The sequence below is a fragment of the Microtus ochrogaster genome, chromosome 21 (assembly GCF_000317375.1).
Source record: "Microtus ochrogaster isolate Prairie Vole_2 chromosome 21, MicOch1.0, whole genome shotgun sequence".
Lineage (NCBI taxonomy): Eukaryota > Metazoa > Chordata > Mammalia > Rodentia > Cricetidae > Microtus > Microtus ochrogaster.
In genome coordinates this window covers 173864-190803 of record NC_022022.1, presented here as the reverse complement: position 1 = coordinate 190803, position 16940 = coordinate 173864, and the positions used below count along the sequence as shown (strand labels likewise).

Here is a 16940-nt window from a genome sequence, read left to right as displayed (position 1 = left end):
GAGGCAGAGGCAGGCGGATCTCTGTGAGTTTGAGACCAGCCTGGTCTACAGATCTAGTTTCAGGACAGGCTCCAAAGCCACAGAGAAACCCTGTCTCGAAAAAAAAACAAAAAACAAAACAAAAAAAAAACAACTGTTTACCATGCACAAGGCCTCGGGTTCAATCCCCAGCATGGACAAAATAAACAGGAAAAACCTTTCATACACAGATGGTAAAATGGAGGCCCCGAGGATCAAGGTAAGCTTACGGGAACACCAGGCAGGCATCAGACTCCAGAGTGTGGGGTCCCTCCACTCCCCTCTTCCCAGTGGGCTTTTGCAATATCTGCTCAGCCCAGTGCCCTAGTGGAAAAGCTTAATCCTAGAGAATAGAAACCAGTTCACCTGTTTCTGGAGCTGGCTGAGCTGGGCCGAGAGGCTGTCAATGCGGATTCGAGACTGCTGGAGCTCCTCATGGGCAGCCCCCACTAGGTTGCTGTTTCTCTCAGCAGACTGCCTGGCATTATCTAGCTGCAGGGAGCACACAGTATTAGAACAAACCTGAGGATGGTGTCACGCTGCAGCCTCAGGTCCTGTCCCGTCTACCCATCCCCAGGCACACCCAGCATGGGTAGGATCGGCTGCTGGGGCAGCACCAGGAGAGGATGGGGTGAAGCCAGCACCTTGGCCGAGTATGTCTTCTCTAGCTCCTTCTTATACTGTTCCACCTGGTCCTCATGCTGGGCCCGCAGCTCCTGCAAGGCGTCTGCCAGCCGGCTCTCAAACTCACGCTGCTTCCCGTTATCAATCTCCACCAGACGGGTCTCATGCCGGCGCTTGGTCTCACGCAGCTCCTGAAAGAGTTCAAGACAGGAATGCACACCAGAAGCTGAGACCCCGAAACCACGGGCAGCCCTCCATCAGCCTGGGAGCCACGCTGCAGGCGCTCACCTCACTATAGATATTCTTCTGGAAGTCCAGCTCCTCCTTCAGGGTCTGCAGCCTGTTCTCAGCATCCACTCGCCGCAGCATCTCATCCTGAAGTTGCTTCTTAGCCTCACCTAGGGCTGCCTCAAGCTGAGGTGACAAAAGCTGAGGTCATGGACATACCAAAGAAGCCAAGTGATAGCTGTCCCCAGGGAGAACGGGACTACTCATGGTAGCCAGGGCGCTAAGAAATCACAGGTGAGGCCCAGGGAGATGGCTCAGCAGATAAGGATGCTGGCCCTCAGGCCCGACAGCCTAAGATCTATCCTTAGGGCCCAAGTGGCAGAAAGAGAGAACAGATTCCCCGCAGCTCCTCTCAACGTGTGTTGTGGCATCCGGGGGCCCACAAAATAAAAAAAAAAAAAAATAAGCGAATAAACAAAAACTTCACTAACATCAATAATAAGCTCCCCTCTGGGATCTCCCTTTCTTGGTGCCACACAGCAGTTGAGGGCAACGTGGAAGCAGAGGGGCAGGAGGACAGAGCCCATGTTCCGGGGAGGAGGGGGGTAGGACCAACAGGCAGGGGCAGGCCAGGAAGTACCCTTATCTGCCCTGGAAAAAGTCCCCGCAGGAAGCACAGCTAAGCCATGCATCTTGGAATGTGCAGGCTGGTCAGCGGGCCTGGAAGAGCTGGGGAGGGAGGAGAGGGGCCTGCTGGCTTCTCCTGTGTTTCAGAGTGTGATGGGGTGAGAAGACAGGGAAGGGAGACCGGGTGCCAGCTTGTCGTGGGCTCCAGGCCTGGCCCACTCCGAGCAGGCAAGAACATGATACTGCACCACTAGCTCCTCAGTCCTGTCCCTGTCATGGAGTCTGAGAGACGAGAGGACCAGAGAGGAAGTGGTGGGCCCTGGCACACACAGCAGTACTGACCCACACCTAGGGATAATGAGCCATGGGTGCTCTGCTATGGCCTCTGAAGAGCTTAGGCTGTCTAGAGGAGACGTGGGGGGGGGGGGTCTAGGGCTCTGCACAGCACACTCTGCAGCTAAATGGAACTGGTTTGTGGATGGTTTAAATTCACTGTGCTATGTTCCCTGAAGGGCAAAGAAGGATGAGCAAAGGTTTAGACTAGCTAAGTGACGCTAGACAGGTGAATGGCCTTGGGACTGGGTGACAGGTCAGACCCCTCCCAAGGGCAGGCTAAGGAAGAGTCCACATCCATCCATCAGGCTGGGTCACTGGGGTCACAGGAGGGCCCCAGACAGTGGCCTACCTTGGCTACCTGCCCCCGCAGGTCATGGAGTTCACCCTCTAGTGTGCGCTTCTCGCTGAGAGCGGTGCTCAGTGCTGCTTCCTTGGAGTTGAGAAGAGCCTCCAGGTCCTTGAGCCGGGCCTGAGCAGCCAGCAAGTCGCCCTCCTTCTTGGTATTGCTAGAAAAGAGAAGCATTGGTTTCAGGACCCTGCTTGGCTAGGACAGGACCGCCCTGTGGTCCTCCCAACTGTCAGAAGAGGGCATCCTTATCCTAGGATTGTTTGCATCCACGAGCTTCTGGGGCTGGGTTCTCACCTCCCAAGATTTCCCAAAAGCCCCTTTTTGCTTCTCTACTCTTCCCATGACTCAGGGCCCAGGAACGTGCCTGGGGCCAAGGGCAAAGTGAGATCGCATGATATAAATGCTGGCCCTCTTCTCCTCCCATTCCCTCTAAAATAGACAGGGCACCTTTGTCTCCCACCCCCTTCCCACACAGGGCCTTAACCTTTTCCTCCCCTGGACTCCACCCGGCTCCCGTTCAGTTTGCTTCCCTCCCTTGGTGCAAACAGACTGGGAGTGTCTTGGCAGCACACACACACACACACACACACACACACACACACACACACACCAAAGCCCAATACCTCTCAATTTGAGTTTCAAAATGGTCTAATCCCTTTTGCCCATTATGGGACTTTGGGAAAAACAAGTCTGGCTAGGGAGACCAGGGACAAGGACATAGCATGAAACCATTCTCTTCCTAGGACTTAATCTTAAGGCCCCTGCTCCTCCATCAGAGCCATGACAGAGGCTAAACCTTCTCACTCCAGATGTCGCTCTCTGGAACCCAGGTCTGAAGCCACCCCTTACCCGTAGCTTTAGCAAGACTCTACCATGGGAGACTACCTCTGCCTCTCCCACATTCCTGATTCTTTCTGCTAGTGAGCGAGAGAAGCAGAGAGGCCCTAATTTCCTGAAAATCTCTGGAAAGGCTGAGAACTTTCCAGACATAATTCCTTCACAAGTACCAAAGAGGGCGGGGAGCAGTAGACCCTAGGAGTGGCAGAGAAGCCCACTCTCTAGCAAGGACCTGTTGCTAGCAGCAACCTGCCGCTTTCTCAGGTCTCAGCTGGAGCCCGCCACAGCAAAAGGCACACCAGGGGCTGAGGAGGCAGCTCTGGGTAACTCACTTGCTCTGCAAGCATGAAGAACTGTTTGGAGCCTCAGCCACATAAAGTGTGTACGGAACCACAGCATTATGGAACCCCAGCATTTCCACGGCGAGATGGGAGGCCAAGAGCAGATCCCTGGAAGCTTGCTGCTTCGTTACCCCCCTTATGCAGCAGCAAACAAGAAACCATGTTTCAAACCGGGTAAAAAGGGACCAATACCCCAGGCTCCTCCAGCCTCCTGCCTCTACCCCAACTAGGCCAGTACTCATTTGTCATCTCCCCCCTCCCCAGATTAAAAAGGAAAGAACGTGGGGAACCCACTCCAGGAAAAGCAGCCCTGATGGAAAATCCCTCAGCAATAACAGGCCTAGCAGGAAAGAAAAGGCTAGACCTGGAGAGCTACAGAGGGGGAGCCACACCCTCCCCCTGGGCTCTGCTGATCTGGGAGGCAACAGAAGGCCAAAGAAGAGTGTCCCAGAGGGTGTGGTTGCTCCATTCACAAGGCAAAACAATTTATTTAATGCAATAGTGTCTTTCTCCTGCAGAGGCCTTTCCAGAACCAGAGACAACTTCTCCTCCATCTTAGCATGAAAAGCTAAAAATAAAGTCAAAACCCAGCTCAGGTTTTGGCTGCCATCCGGCCAGCTCTGGCTAGAAGCACAGCCCCAACTTTCCATGACTTCAGAACTTTTCCAAAGCTGAGGCAGCTGCAGGGGAGGAAAGAAAATGAAGAAAAAACCCAGGTGAAGCAAGTTGCAAACCAAGCATCCAAGCTCCAAGGCACCCTGTCCCAGAGGGGCCTCTTAACCATGAAGGCCTCTGCGGGGCAGCTGCTGCTACAGAGACTATTCAGAAGGGGTCCTTTCAGAGAGGAGGACACTGAGGCCCAGAGGGGACAGCAAACAGCGGCAAGGGCCCCGTTCTCACTGATTCACCCTCTACCTCACTGCCTTCCTAAGCCACCAGTGTAGAAAAGAATGAAGAAATAAGCCAGGAGAGAGAAGAAAGCAGAGCCCATTGAACAAGTCCGTCCCTGATGACAGTGAGGCTGCCTTTGGAACATGCTCCAGGACAGGTCCTAGTTCAGCCTGCTTGGACACCTAGAGGGGGAATTCCCAGGGTCCCCCTTGTCCTTGGCTGTGGTGCAGCGGCCCTGTCGTTCTCCTGTCCTGAGTTGCGGTCTGATATGCACAGGGTTGGGTTTATGATAATATAGTCATGTATCAACTTAACAATGAAGTGTGTTGTGAGTTGTTAGTTTCATCATTAGAGAAACATCACAGTGTGCTCACATAAAATGAGAGAAAATTTTGGGACCCTCCTCATATGTGACGCCACCGACAGAAATATTGTGTCGCATATGACAGTATGGCGGGCACTCTGGAACTATGACAGCGTTAACTCCGCTGCCCCTGGACAGTCGCCATCACCAATGTGATTACAGAAAGGGACACAGCAGCGAGAGCTCCAGCCAGGGCCCTGAGGAAAGCAGGGTTTGAGTTCCTCTCTGTACCATTTCAGCACATGCCTTCAATGAAACCAGGACTGTTTTCCCTTCCTCTGCCCAGTACTGAAGAGACTCCATTAAAGACGAAGACACACCCTGTAGCCGAGGGAAACCTCAAGCAGATGGAATCAGGAAAGAGCTTTTGTGGTTTTCTTCATCAGGCATGGGGAGCCTCATCTAGGGGAAGGAGTCAGCCACTGTCACCCACAAGCTCATGACTCAGACCTTAGGAGCTTAGTAGACAGAAAGCCACAAGCACACCCTAAGAAATGTGTGGGGGACGGGACCAGAACCCACCCTCGTCTCCCTCTTCTCTAATCCTTTTGGTTTCTCTGTGTAGCCCTGGCTGTCCTGGAGCTCACTCTATAGACCAGGCTGGCCTCAAACTCAGAGATCTGTCTGCCTCCAAAGGCTGGGTGCCATTGGTGCGCCATCAGGGCCCAGCTTACCTGGCTGTCTGTCTGTCTGTCTCTCTCTCTCTCTCTCTCTCTCTCTCTCTCTCTTTTAAAAGCCTTTCTTAAGTCTGGCATCATGGTGGATACTAACTTCAACTCTCAGTGCTTGGGAGCAGAGGCCAGGATCTCGGTGAGTTCCAGGCCATCCTGGTACACCTAGAGGGTTCTGGGCCAGCCAGCATTACATAGTGAGATACTATTCTAACACGTGTATTTGAGTTCTGGGCCACAAACCAAAAACCAAAAAAGAAAAAGAAGGAAAGGAAGGAAGGAAGGAAGGAAGGAAGGAAGGAAGGAAGGAAGGAAGGAAGAAAACCATACTTTATGGACAGCAACACAATTTACATGTTTAAATAACACTATAACAGAATTGTTTGATATTATTTAAAAATAGATAAACAAGAGAGAGAGAGAAAAGTTTCGAGTTACACAGCTATTCTCTACCAAACACTATTCCCTTCCTAGGAGAGGAGGGCCTCAGCCTGGACAGGCCTTGAGGACACTGGACGGGACTAGGCCTCTGAAGCCGGGCGCTGCCATAGAGGTGTGGCCCAGCTCCAGCCCACTGGGCGTGGTAGTGGGAAAGCTGGATTTGTGCTGGGTTGGTATGGAGGACTGGGTGGGGCGACCAGGGGAGCTGGAAAGGGATAGAAACCGGGGCTCCTTGGGTGACTCATGCTCAGACTCACAATAACCAGGGCAGGGGGGTAAGTCGTCCAGGGCTCTCAGGGGCAGGGAGACCTGCCTGCCTGCGTCCTGTTCCAGGCCTGGTGTCATGAGAGTGTCCTGCGTGAACAAAGGAGTGGCTGCATCCCCGCTGCCTCTGGGGGTCAGGGGCAAGAAGGGCTGGGTATCCGGTTTAACTCATCCCAATGGGCAATCCTGGCTCAAAGAAGGGGCATGGGGGAGGGGATAAGAATAAGGTAAGTGAGAAGCCTTCGGTGGTGGCGGGACAAGGCTGGGGTCCCGGGCTGCTTTAGGGAAGAAAGACAGCAGTGGCAGAGGGGCTGGATGGGCACAGGGCCAGGCTCTGACCCGCCCACTGAGTCATCCTCCTCGGTCACCTCAGACGCCAGATATGGAAGCCGCGCGGCCTGTTTGGCCTGGTTGCCCGGAGCAACAGCCTAAACCCAGAGGGAGTGGCCTGCATTTCCTCCTCGGTCCTGGGGGAGGGACCAGCCGCTCAGACTCTACACTGGGCTAAAAATAAGGCGCAGGAGGGGACGACGGACAGGCCCACGCCCCGCCCGCCCGCAGCCAGCCTCACCGGCCCTCGGTGTTCCCCATAGCTGGACCAGAAAGAGCGAGCGAGGCCTCGCGCCCCTGGAGTTCCGGAAAGATCCGGTGACCCCTGTGGCTGGGCAGGGTCCTGAAGCGCTGCTCCCAGATTCTCCTGGGGACAACCCCTACCTTGATAACTTCCGGCCTACCCTGCCCAAGCCCCTGCGCGACCTGGACCCTCACTCGTTTATTTACTATTTATTTTTATTCATAACAGGGTCTCAAGTTCCTAAACTGCCTTGAATTGGCAAAGTAGTCAAGGATGACCTTAAACTCCTGATCCTCCTGCCTCCGCCGTCCAAGTGCTGGGACGACATGTGGTTTATGGGGTGTTGGGGATCAAACACAAACCCCTTAAGTTACATTCCCAGGCCCTATTTTTTTTTTCCATTAACGACGCAGTGTCCTTTATCTTAATCATGAATGATGCTTGCGCTGCATAAATAAAGAGAGGGTTCAGTAGCTAACCCTCCACAGCTCCCCACCCATTCCCCACGCCCACTGAGCTCCTTCCGCCTCAGCCCAGGTTTTATCTGCGGGACCTTTGACTTTTCTGCGTCTCCTGATGATGTAGAGCTCAGGTGCTCGGGGCTTTTAGACTGACCTTTGGCCTTATTTCTGCACTTTCACAGACGTAAGACTGGAAAGCTGAGAGAGGGCCAGGTCCAGACACTAAAAACCTACCCACCAGGGGCAAGCAAAGAAGGGGGGGCGGGGGGAGCGCGTATTTCCTGGGTTCAATTCCCAACACAAAAGGAGAAGGGAAGAGAGGGTTTAGGGGGTGAGGCAAGAGGATTACTGGAAGGAAAGGGGGAGAAAGGAAAGGAGATATTAGAGTGGTCTGAGGAGCAACAGAGATGCAGGCAGTTCAGAAGGTGCAATCTCTGAATCTCTGTCCTGGGAGATCCCAAGGAAAACGACCAAGGCCTAATGAATCTACCACCCTTGCCCCCTCTAATCCCAGCAGTCAGGAGGCAGAGGCAGGCGGATCAGCCTGGTCTGCAGAGTGCGCTAGGACAGACAGTCCCACACCTCCCCACACAGGCACATGTGCCCACAGTTGGCAAAGTCCAGCTTCCTCATGCCTCTCTTGGACTGCTAAACAGGCCTGGGATCCCAGGTGGCTCAGATCCACTTCCAGAGTAGCCAGGATCTCAGTTGCTCTCACCAAAGACAAAGCAAGTCTTAATTCCAGGAGGAAGGAGATTCTGGTAGCATTCTGGTGCCCAGAGCAGGCCAGGAGGCCTGTTGACATGTTCAGACACTTCTCCAGCAGAGGCAATGCGCCTGGCAAGGGGCCAGGCCTGAGTCACAGCTGCTATGTGTATCAACGTGGCATTGTACAGAAGAGAAGCTGGAGCCAGAGGCCAGAGCAAAGGGGTCCTAGACACCCAGCAGCAACCAGCTCCTCCACAAACTACGCCCTTCCGTTCAGTCCCCCGCCGAACTTCACATCTTTCCAGCCTGTCATTCCAAAAGTCAAGCTTGTATTGTCACAAAATGTCAGGGTGGGGACAGACAAGAGGAGGAGAACAGAAAGGCAAGGAGGGTGGCCTAAGAAAACAGGATGCCCCGAGGGGACCTGAGGGACTCCTCATGAAGTATTACTCAGCAGCGACTTCTTGGAACTTAGCAGCCCTCAGTCTGGTCACACTTATTAACCCTGACTGTCCCAGGTAGAGAGTCAGCCACACCCAAGTCAGGAAAGGAAGTAGAAGCTTTGGACTTTATATATCGTTGCATTTCAGCAATAACCTGGGAAGATGCTGAGGTGGCAGCCGCTTCCGTTTCCAGAAGCCTTCTCACCATGCTGCACAACCAAAAGGCCTATCAGGCTTCTAACTCCCTGGGCTGCCCCTAAAGAGAGTCTATGTGTCCCCACGACTTCCTGCTGTGTTTGATGTGATCCTCAAGGAAAGCCCACTTCAGCAGTTTCTTTACAGACCCAACAAGCTCTGGGGCTCCCTTCCCTCTGAACCCTGTACTCCATCATGACTCAGCTCCCCCATCTGGTCCCAGGATCCTAGCCAGAATTATTCCCGGCTTCAGCAGACAGGATTCTGGCTCCCTCTCCTATAACTAGACAGTAAGGTAGGGAGACCCCGCCCAAATACTGTGCCCTTTCTTAAGGGATCTCTAAGGGCCGAGACCAACTTCAGGCTGGAGACACCGATGTGAGTGGCAGGTGAGCAGGTAAGGTCGCTGTGCACCATGCACTGGCTGCTGGCATGTGATATCTGACCCTGCCAGTTGAAGAAGTCACTCCTGTCTTTCCTAGGAGCCTCCCTTCCAGTCCCCCAAACTGGTCAGTCAATGCCAGGGGCAGACTCTCCTGCTAAATGATAGGGCCCTTTCTATTGCCCTGAAGGTAGACACACTAAAATGAACTTTCTTTTCCCAACGGCAGTTAAGGCAGAACCTATGCCAAGTCAGTAATGTCACAATAATTAACCATTTCTAACAAACTCTGAGAGACAGGAAGACCTGTGATTTTAATCCCACCGCTGTGGGAAATAGTTCTATCAACAACTGCACTGGCTCTTAACTAGCCTCCAATTGATTGTGCTTGGTTTCATTACTTCTCAGGTGGTATTTAGAGGACTTTTCCTCACTTTATGGGTCATTGAACTACTTTGAAACCCAAGGTCTGTCTGGAGAGCTGTCCTAACTCCCTTTCTTTCATTATTAGGGACTACAGGGAGGGAAGTTGATCAATTCAAGGTTACACAGCAATTTAGAGACAAAGGTGAACCTAGAATTACAGACACTGAGGGCAGCAGCTGTTTTAACTGAGACCTGGTCTTGTTGGTGGAGCACCTCACTAAGAGATAGCAGATCCTGCACTTTTCCAGCATCTCTGTGTATGTGCTAAAGCTTGGTGGCCTTGCCTTTAGTTCGTTCCTGGGGCCAAGGAAGAGAGCACAGAAGAGACTCCGCCTAGTGTCTGGGTCTCCAGATAGCCTCCTGTCAAGCTGTGACAGGTGTTAGAGCTGGGCACGCTGGGAGGAGGGTGTGGGAGCGGAGGACACAACTGTAGGTGAAGGCGGCTCCTCCCAGCTGTCGTCCCAGCTGCCCCTGGCTTCAGCCTTGACAACGAGCTACTGAGTTGCTCGCAGGAATGTCGTTGACCGCTTGAGGCCAGGGGAAGGCAATGGCCCTAGTGAGGAATGGCTTTTCTGTTTCCCTTGGGCTCCTGAAGCACTTTCCAGCCCCCAAGTTTAGTTGCACATCTTTCCTTGTAATCAGAATGTGCTGGGGTCCCCTAGGGCCCAGGTACTCTCAAAGACACCTGTCTCTATCAGTGTGACAGTTCTGCCAGAGGGCACAGCCTCCTTCCAATCTGGGCAGCCAAGTCCTACTCCAAGTCTCAAGACTGAAGGCATATTCACCATGCTCCCAGAGTTGAACTGTTTCATAATGGTTAGCCTAGCAAGTTCTGGGTCTTTCCAGGTACAGACTGTGGCAAATGTGTCATGGGTCTCAGAACAGGACCTGTAGGCAGCAGAAGTGAGCTGTCTTTCATGCTAGAGAAGGTGTAAAAGAGTATCCACCGGAAGTCAGACACTCACATCCTGACCTTTCACCCCTCGGGGTATGAGACTAGCCTCTGCCGTTGTTCATATGACCACAGCCCCCACAGTCTGACCCAGACCCAGTCCAGCAATTCCTCAGGGAAGGCACACTCTGGTCACACTCTGGGCCTCTATATAGCCCAGACTAGCCTTGGTTCACCGCACTCATGCCTCAGTCGGGAGGGGATTACAAGCTGTGCTACCACACCTGACTAGTACTAGAGACTGAACATAGGGCTCCAAGCATGTTAGACAAATGCTTTACTGAGCTTTAGCTACAACCCAATATACAGTGTGTGTGTGCGCATGCATGTGTGACAGGGATGGAACACAGCCGGGGTGTGCTAGGTAGGCACCGTGTCACAGAGCCACACCCAACCCTTTAGCCATTCTAATTTCATATGCTCAGTGCCTGTTCCAGATTCTACCAGTTTTTTTTAATTTTTATTTTTTTAATACTTTATTTATTTATTATGTATACAATATTCTGTCTGCGTGTATGTCTGCAGGCCAGAAGAGGGCACCAGAACTCATTACAGATGGTTGTGAGTCACCATGTGGTTGCTGGGAATTGAACTCAGAACCTTTGGAAGAGCAGGCAGTGCTCTTAACCTCTGAGCCATCTCTCCAGCCCCAGTCTTTTTTTTTTAATAAAAAATTTCAAAATGTGTGTATGTAGCGATTACGATGTATTGTGTGGTTGCCCACAGAGCTGTGGAAACCAGAAGAAAGTATCAGATCCCCTGTCGTCACAGGTAGTTGTGAGTTGCCTTTGGGAACTGAGCGCAGGTCTTCTAAGTGTTCTTAACTGACAAACTGTCTTTCTAGAACCAATCATATAGTCTTCAGAGTTTGAGGGACGGCCAGGCATGGCGACGCATGTACTTAACCCCACCACTCGAGGCAGAGTCAGGTAGATTTTTGTTGTTTGAAGCCAGCCTGGTCTACATATCTGGTTCCGAGCCAGCCAGCACTACAAAATGAGACCCTGTCTCAAAAAATAAACAAACAAAAGAGTGGGGGTGGTATGTGTGCGTGCGTGTGTGCGTGCGTGTGTGCGTGCATGTGTGTATGCGTGCATGCGTGTGTGGTGTGTGTGTGTGTGTAGAGCTGGCTCAGTGGTTAAGAGCACTTGTTCTTACAGAGGACTCAGTTCAGTTCCCAGCACCCACATGGTGGCTCACAGCCAGTTTCAGAGAATCTGAGCCTCTTCTGACCTTCCCAGGCATCAGGCATACAAGTGGAGCATAAACACAGGCAAAATACTCGTACATCTAAGCATTTTAAAGAGCAGAAGAAAAATAAACGACTAGTTTATTGGGGCTTGGCAAGATGAGTCAGGGAGTGAAAGTGTTTGCCACCACGCCTAACCGCCCGAGTTCCACAAGCGCTTGTGTCACAGAAACAGAACCAGATCCTGCAAGTTGTCCTTGACTTCCATTGGTGTCATCCCTCACAAAGAAGAAAGAAAAGAAGATTGAGCACTCAGCAAGCAAGCAGTGAGTAGGGAGGAACTACAGGACAGCCAGCATCCTCTTCTTGTTTGGCTTTACTCTTGTTATGCTGTGAGTTAGCCCTGACTAACCTTGTAAGTTCAGCTAACCTAACCTAAACTCGGTTCTCCCCTTCTCTGCCTCCCGAGGCTCCCAGGAAAGGAGGCAGGGGACTATCAAGATGGCTTAATGGGTAAGAGTGCCCGGCGTGGAGCCTGAAGACACGGAGTTCAATCCCCAAGCTCCACATTAAGAAAAAAGAGAGAGCCGGGCGATGGCGGCGCACGCCTTTAATCCCAGCACTCGGGAGGCAGAGGCAGGCGGATCTCTGTGAGTTCGAGACCAGCCTGGTCTACAGAGCTAGTTCCAGGACAGGCTCCAAAGCCACAGAGAAACCTTGTCTTGAAAAACCAAAAAAAAAAAAAAAAAAAAAAGAGAGAGAGAGAACCAAATTTCCCAAGTTGTGCTCTGCCATGCACACTGAGGCACATATGCACACTCACACATATGCACACTGAGGCACATATGCACACTCGCACGTGTGCACACTCGCACATATCACACTCACACATGTGCACACTCACACGTGTGCACACCTGTGCACACTCGCACATACACTTAAATAAAACTAAAGAGGGAGGCAGGGAAGAAACCCCTGGATGCTTCGGAAGAAGGCAGAAGATGCAGACATTCAGGCCCCTATCCTTCCCTTTTAAGACATCTGTGGTCTACACCCCATCTCCTGCTGCCTCTTATAAAGTCACTAGGGTGGAAGAGGCTGCAGCTGTCCTGCCTGGAGTAAGGCCTACTCACCCCTGGAACTGGTGAGCCTTCCCCATGCTTCCAACTGTCCCCTTCTCCCAGCTTAAGTGCCTAAACCCCTTGAGAAGAAGAAAGAGGGACCCTTCTTTCTTTCCCTCCCCTTGAAACTTTTAATCCAGCTGTAAAAGAATGGGCCTGTGGGTGTGGTTGAGAGACCTGAGCTGGGTTGTATCAAAGACTGTCACAGGGTCTCACAGACAGGCTGTATCTAACTCCAAGCCTGACCCTGAACTCTGAGCTCCAATTAAACATTAAACCAGTCACCTTTCCCAGCCTTGGTGCAAAGGCTTGGTCAGTTCCTTTCTTCCTCCCCAAACTTCTTTCAGGCCATTTTTCTACCTCAGCCTGAGCTCAACAGCCACACCAAGGAGCAGCAGCCATTTGCCTTCCTTCTACAGACAGAAGGGCAGACACCCCATCTTAGCTCCCTTTATCCACCCAGTCCCACCAGCCTGGCCCAGGTGTGTATGCCCACCCGCCTTCCCGGAAGCCCCACCTCCCTCCTCAGTTAGGATCAGGAGAGAACAGAGGCAGGTGGCTAAATATAACAAGTCCACACATCACCCGGCCCCTACCCCACAAGTGCGCACACCACCTAGTGTCCCAGGCCTGGACAGCTGCATGGAGGCAGAAGACTAGATGAACAAGAAGCAATAGACACCATCCACCCGCCCTGTTTCTGATCAGCGCTGTCCCCAGATCCACTCCACAGTTTCTCCACTGAAGAGCATTGGTGGCTGATTGAATGAGTTTAGATGACAGCTAACTAGTTAACACACTGGGACTCTTCTAACCTTGCCTCATACATCTCTCACCTCATGGAAAAAGACTGGACCCATAACTTCTGTTTGCACTTGAGGAAGCGATGGGTCGGCCATTCTTACCACCTGGGATCTAGTAATGACCAACCAGAGACACACAGAGTTTTGGCAGAAGATAATGCAAAAAGAGGAAAGAGGAGAGGTTACAGCTACCGCCTGTAGGTAGGTAGGCATTTTCAAAGCTGTGGCTTGGGTCTACAGCTAGAGAAAAGGACCCAAGCACAGAAGCAAACGGGAGTCAAGGAGGAAGAATGCGGCCTAGACTTCCCAGGCTTTGGAGGGCCTTCTTAGAAAGAAGGTGGAGTCAAGAAGGGTGGGGTAGGGTGGAGCAGGGATGGGTGAGGCGGGAGTGGCCTGAAGCTCTCTAACGGCTGGATTTCAAAAATGTTATTGTATTCCAGCAGTTTAATAAGGCAAGATCAAGACATCAGCAGCCGAGAGGATGGGCCGGAGAGAAGTCTGGCTTGGCTAGGAAACTGAAAGTGGCTCACCAGCTGAGGGAGAAAAGGTCAGAGCTTCCAAACCTTGAAGTCTCCAAGTAGAGAGGCCCTGAAGTGGGGTGCCCCGAGACCCAGGCAGAACAGTATTTCCTGAGCCATTAGCCTCTGTGCCCAGCCTCCCCCCACTCCCTCCCTTGCATTCCTGGGCCAGGCAGGCCAAGGGCTGTGGGATCTGCGGGGGAGCAAATCTACTGGTGTGCTTCTTTCTGGTGGGCCTGAGAGTCTAGGAAAAGCCCCAGACATTCCCAACTCCTAGAAAGAAGCAGGAGGCCATGCTAACACAGCCATGGGGGAAAGGCTGCCTTGGTGAACCCTCTATAGTACCACTGGACAAATGTCAGAATGGGAGCTGTTTCACCAGACACCATGTGTTCAGAACCACGTTGGGCAAAATGGTATAGTGCCAAGACTCCCAAGAAAGTTCTACTAAAACCCTTTCACCCATTCTGATGTGTCCCAGGTGTTCAGAGTTCCAAGACCCGGTGGAGCCAGTTCTGCCTTGCTCAAGCCCATCCCCCAAGCTCCAAATGGCCATAAAATTCCACCTTGACAGAATGAGGCCCTGCCGTCAACCACACTTGATCCTAAGGTCCCCACTACTCTTTATATCCCCCACCCTCTCACAGAGACCCCTCCCTTCTGTGTCCTGTCTCGACTATTCCCCTTGGCACTGCCAGTCACCCGCGGGAGGCAGTTCCGGGGAGGGAGGGGACTAGGTGGCCAGTTACTGGTGACTGCTGCCTCTCGGTGCCGGCCTGGCCTCACTCACCGAGCCTTCAGCTCCTTGAACTCCTCACGCACTTTGCTCAGCTCCAACTGCAGGCGGGCGCGCTCCTTGGCCACAGAGTCGAGGGTCTTGCGGGCATCCCCCAGCTCGGCCTCGTAGGCCGCCTTGATGCCAGACACCTCACGGCTGACCACCTCTTCGGACTCGGTGATGCGAAGGCGCAACCCTGCATTCTCAGTCTCCAGGGAACGCACGCGATCAATGTACACCGCCAAACGGTCGTTGAGCTCCTGAAGGTCCTCCTTCTCCTGCAGTCGGGTGATCCGAGTGGGCGACAGCGGAGTAGAACTGGACTGCGCCCCACTGCGGGTGGCGCGCCGCTGGGACGGGGTCTCCATGGCCGGCAGGGTGGCAATGCTGCCCGCTGGGCAGGGGTCCCGAGAAGGGCGCGGGACTTGGACAGAAGGACAGAGGCTGCTCAGGGGCACAGCGAGCCGGCGACTGGCTCTTAGCTCGCTCCTGGCAGGCGTGGAGATCTGGGCTGGGCGCTGGCGCACCTCGGGATCTGGGTTGGCTGGTGTCAAAGCTGAGGCTGCGTTCCCGCGAACACTGAGTCACTGACAGCCGGGCACAGGCTCTAATAGGCCCTCCTTTACAGGGGGTGGATCCGCTGTTCTTAAAGGAGCCGTCCCAGACCCAAAGGGGCGGGGGCAGGTATGGTGAGGAGGGGCCAGGACCGCCAAGCCTCACCCTCTCCAGAACACCGCTTTCTGGCCTGGGGCTTCACAATATAGGTTCCTGCCTGCTCAACTCTTTCAGCTCCAAGCTTGCCTTTGGCTTTCTGGGGTAAAGAGCAGAGCCAAGGAATGAGAGTGGGTGGGCAAAAGGTAGTGGTGAGGGACGGGGGAAGTGGGTGCAAAGTGAGGGAGAGAGCCAGGCATTGCCATGTAGTCAGGAAATTAGGGGGTAGGGCTGAGGCTGGTGCCCATCAGTGAGTCACTCAGCCCTCTTCCACCACCGCTCACCCCTCCAGTAGTAACAGTGAGTCACCTCTCCCCCACGCACTGGGACGGACCATTCAGGGCTGCATTTCAGCATGTCAGGAGTGGGATGGCGAAGGAACGTCTGGATTTTTAGGTGGCTGAGGAACTACTTTATGTCCTCAACTTCCCTATATTTCTGACTTTGAAACCAAGCATTGGGTTTTAGACCGAAGCAATAAGCCTTCCCCAGAGAAGGCCAAGAATAGAAGTCAGGAGCTGGTCCCTCCCATCTCCTGCCCCTTTCCTTTGAACCCAGACAGTTGGAAAAAGTCTGCTGAAATCCCTCCACTTCAGCCCCTTTCTACAGCTTACCCCGCCCAACCAATTCCAGGACTGTACTTATTTTAGTGGCTAATTTAAAACAGATACCGGAGCTGCGCACGTATTCATGGCACTGGCCAGGACACCAGGCTCCTTTTGTGACTGGAGGAAGGGCCTGCAAAGAGGACCAGGGTGGGGAGTAGGGACAGCTATCACAGGCTCTCCATCCTGCTTACCCCTCCTCAGCCGCACAAGCCCTCACTGACCAGTTACAGGAGAGCCCAGACTGCCTCCCAGAATAGTAACCCTGGTCCCAGGTTCTTCAACCTCCAAAGACTCCCCGGATCAGCAGCCTAGAGCTCTCCTGTAACCCTGGTTACACCAGCCCTGTCATCATCTTCTGCAGTGTCTCCCTGTCTATTCTGTGAGGAGGCACTGGGACATTGATTAGGCTGCCAGTTCTTGGATTTCCAAAATATCAGGGCTGGGTAGGTTCTGGGCCATGAGCTTAAGTTAGAACTCTGAGAGAGTTTTCTTTCTTTCTTTCTTTCTTTCTTTCTTTCTTTCTTTCTTTCTCTCTCTCTCTCTCTCTCTCTCTCTCTCTCTCTCTTTCTTTCTTTTTACTTATTGGGTTCTTGTTTTTTGAGACAGGGTTTCTCTGTGTATTCCTGGATGTCCTGGAACTCACACTGTTGACCAGGCTGGCCTCAAATGCAGATATTCGCCTGCTTCTGCCTCCTCAGTGGTTAAAGGCGTGCACCCCCACCACCAGGCTCTGGGAGAGTTCTTACTCCTCTGAGGGTCTCTGGGCAGTGTGGTGAGGATACAGGATGCTCCTAGGTGAGGGGACCTAGAACACGCCTTCCTTTCCCTGCAGTCCTCTCCCTCAGGATGTGGCACTAACACTCAACTTCACAGACATAAACAACAGCAAAAAAGTTTCTTCTGCCTATCCTGCTCCTAGTTTCTAAACTAGAAGCAGAGGCAAGTGGGCAAGCCAGTGAGACTTGAGAGCTGGGGCTTGTGTTGTTCCCGTTCCTTCCTTTCCCCTCCCTGGCCTGGCTTCCCTAACAAAACCACACTTAACCCTTCTTATCCTACCAGTCCCCATGGGCGGGGGGGGGG

The 16940-nt window shown here is 52.9% G+C and overlaps 1 protein-coding gene across 3 annotated transcripts in view; it reads right to left on the bottom strand.

Annotated features, from left to right (window-relative positions):
* The window catches only part of Lmna (lamin A/C), a 48232-nt gene that overhangs the window by 4731 nt on the left and 26561 nt on the right, over positions 1 to 16940 (bottom strand). For all 3 annotated transcript variants that reach the window (XM_026784066.1, XM_026784067.1, XM_005356861.2), the window contains 5 exons: positions 14554 to 15352; positions 2183 to 2339; positions 931 to 1056; positions 663 to 833; positions 385 to 510 (listed from right to left, as the gene is read on the bottom strand). In XM_026784066.1, coding sequence (XP_026639867.1) covers positions 385 to 510; positions 663 to 833; positions 931 to 1056; positions 2183 to 2339; positions 14554 to 14909 — 936 coding nt within the window. In that variant the 5' untranslated portion in view covers positions 14910 to 15352. The remainder of the gene's footprint in view (positions 1 to 384; positions 511 to 662; positions 834 to 930; positions 1057 to 2182; positions 2340 to 14553; positions 15353 to 16940) is intronic.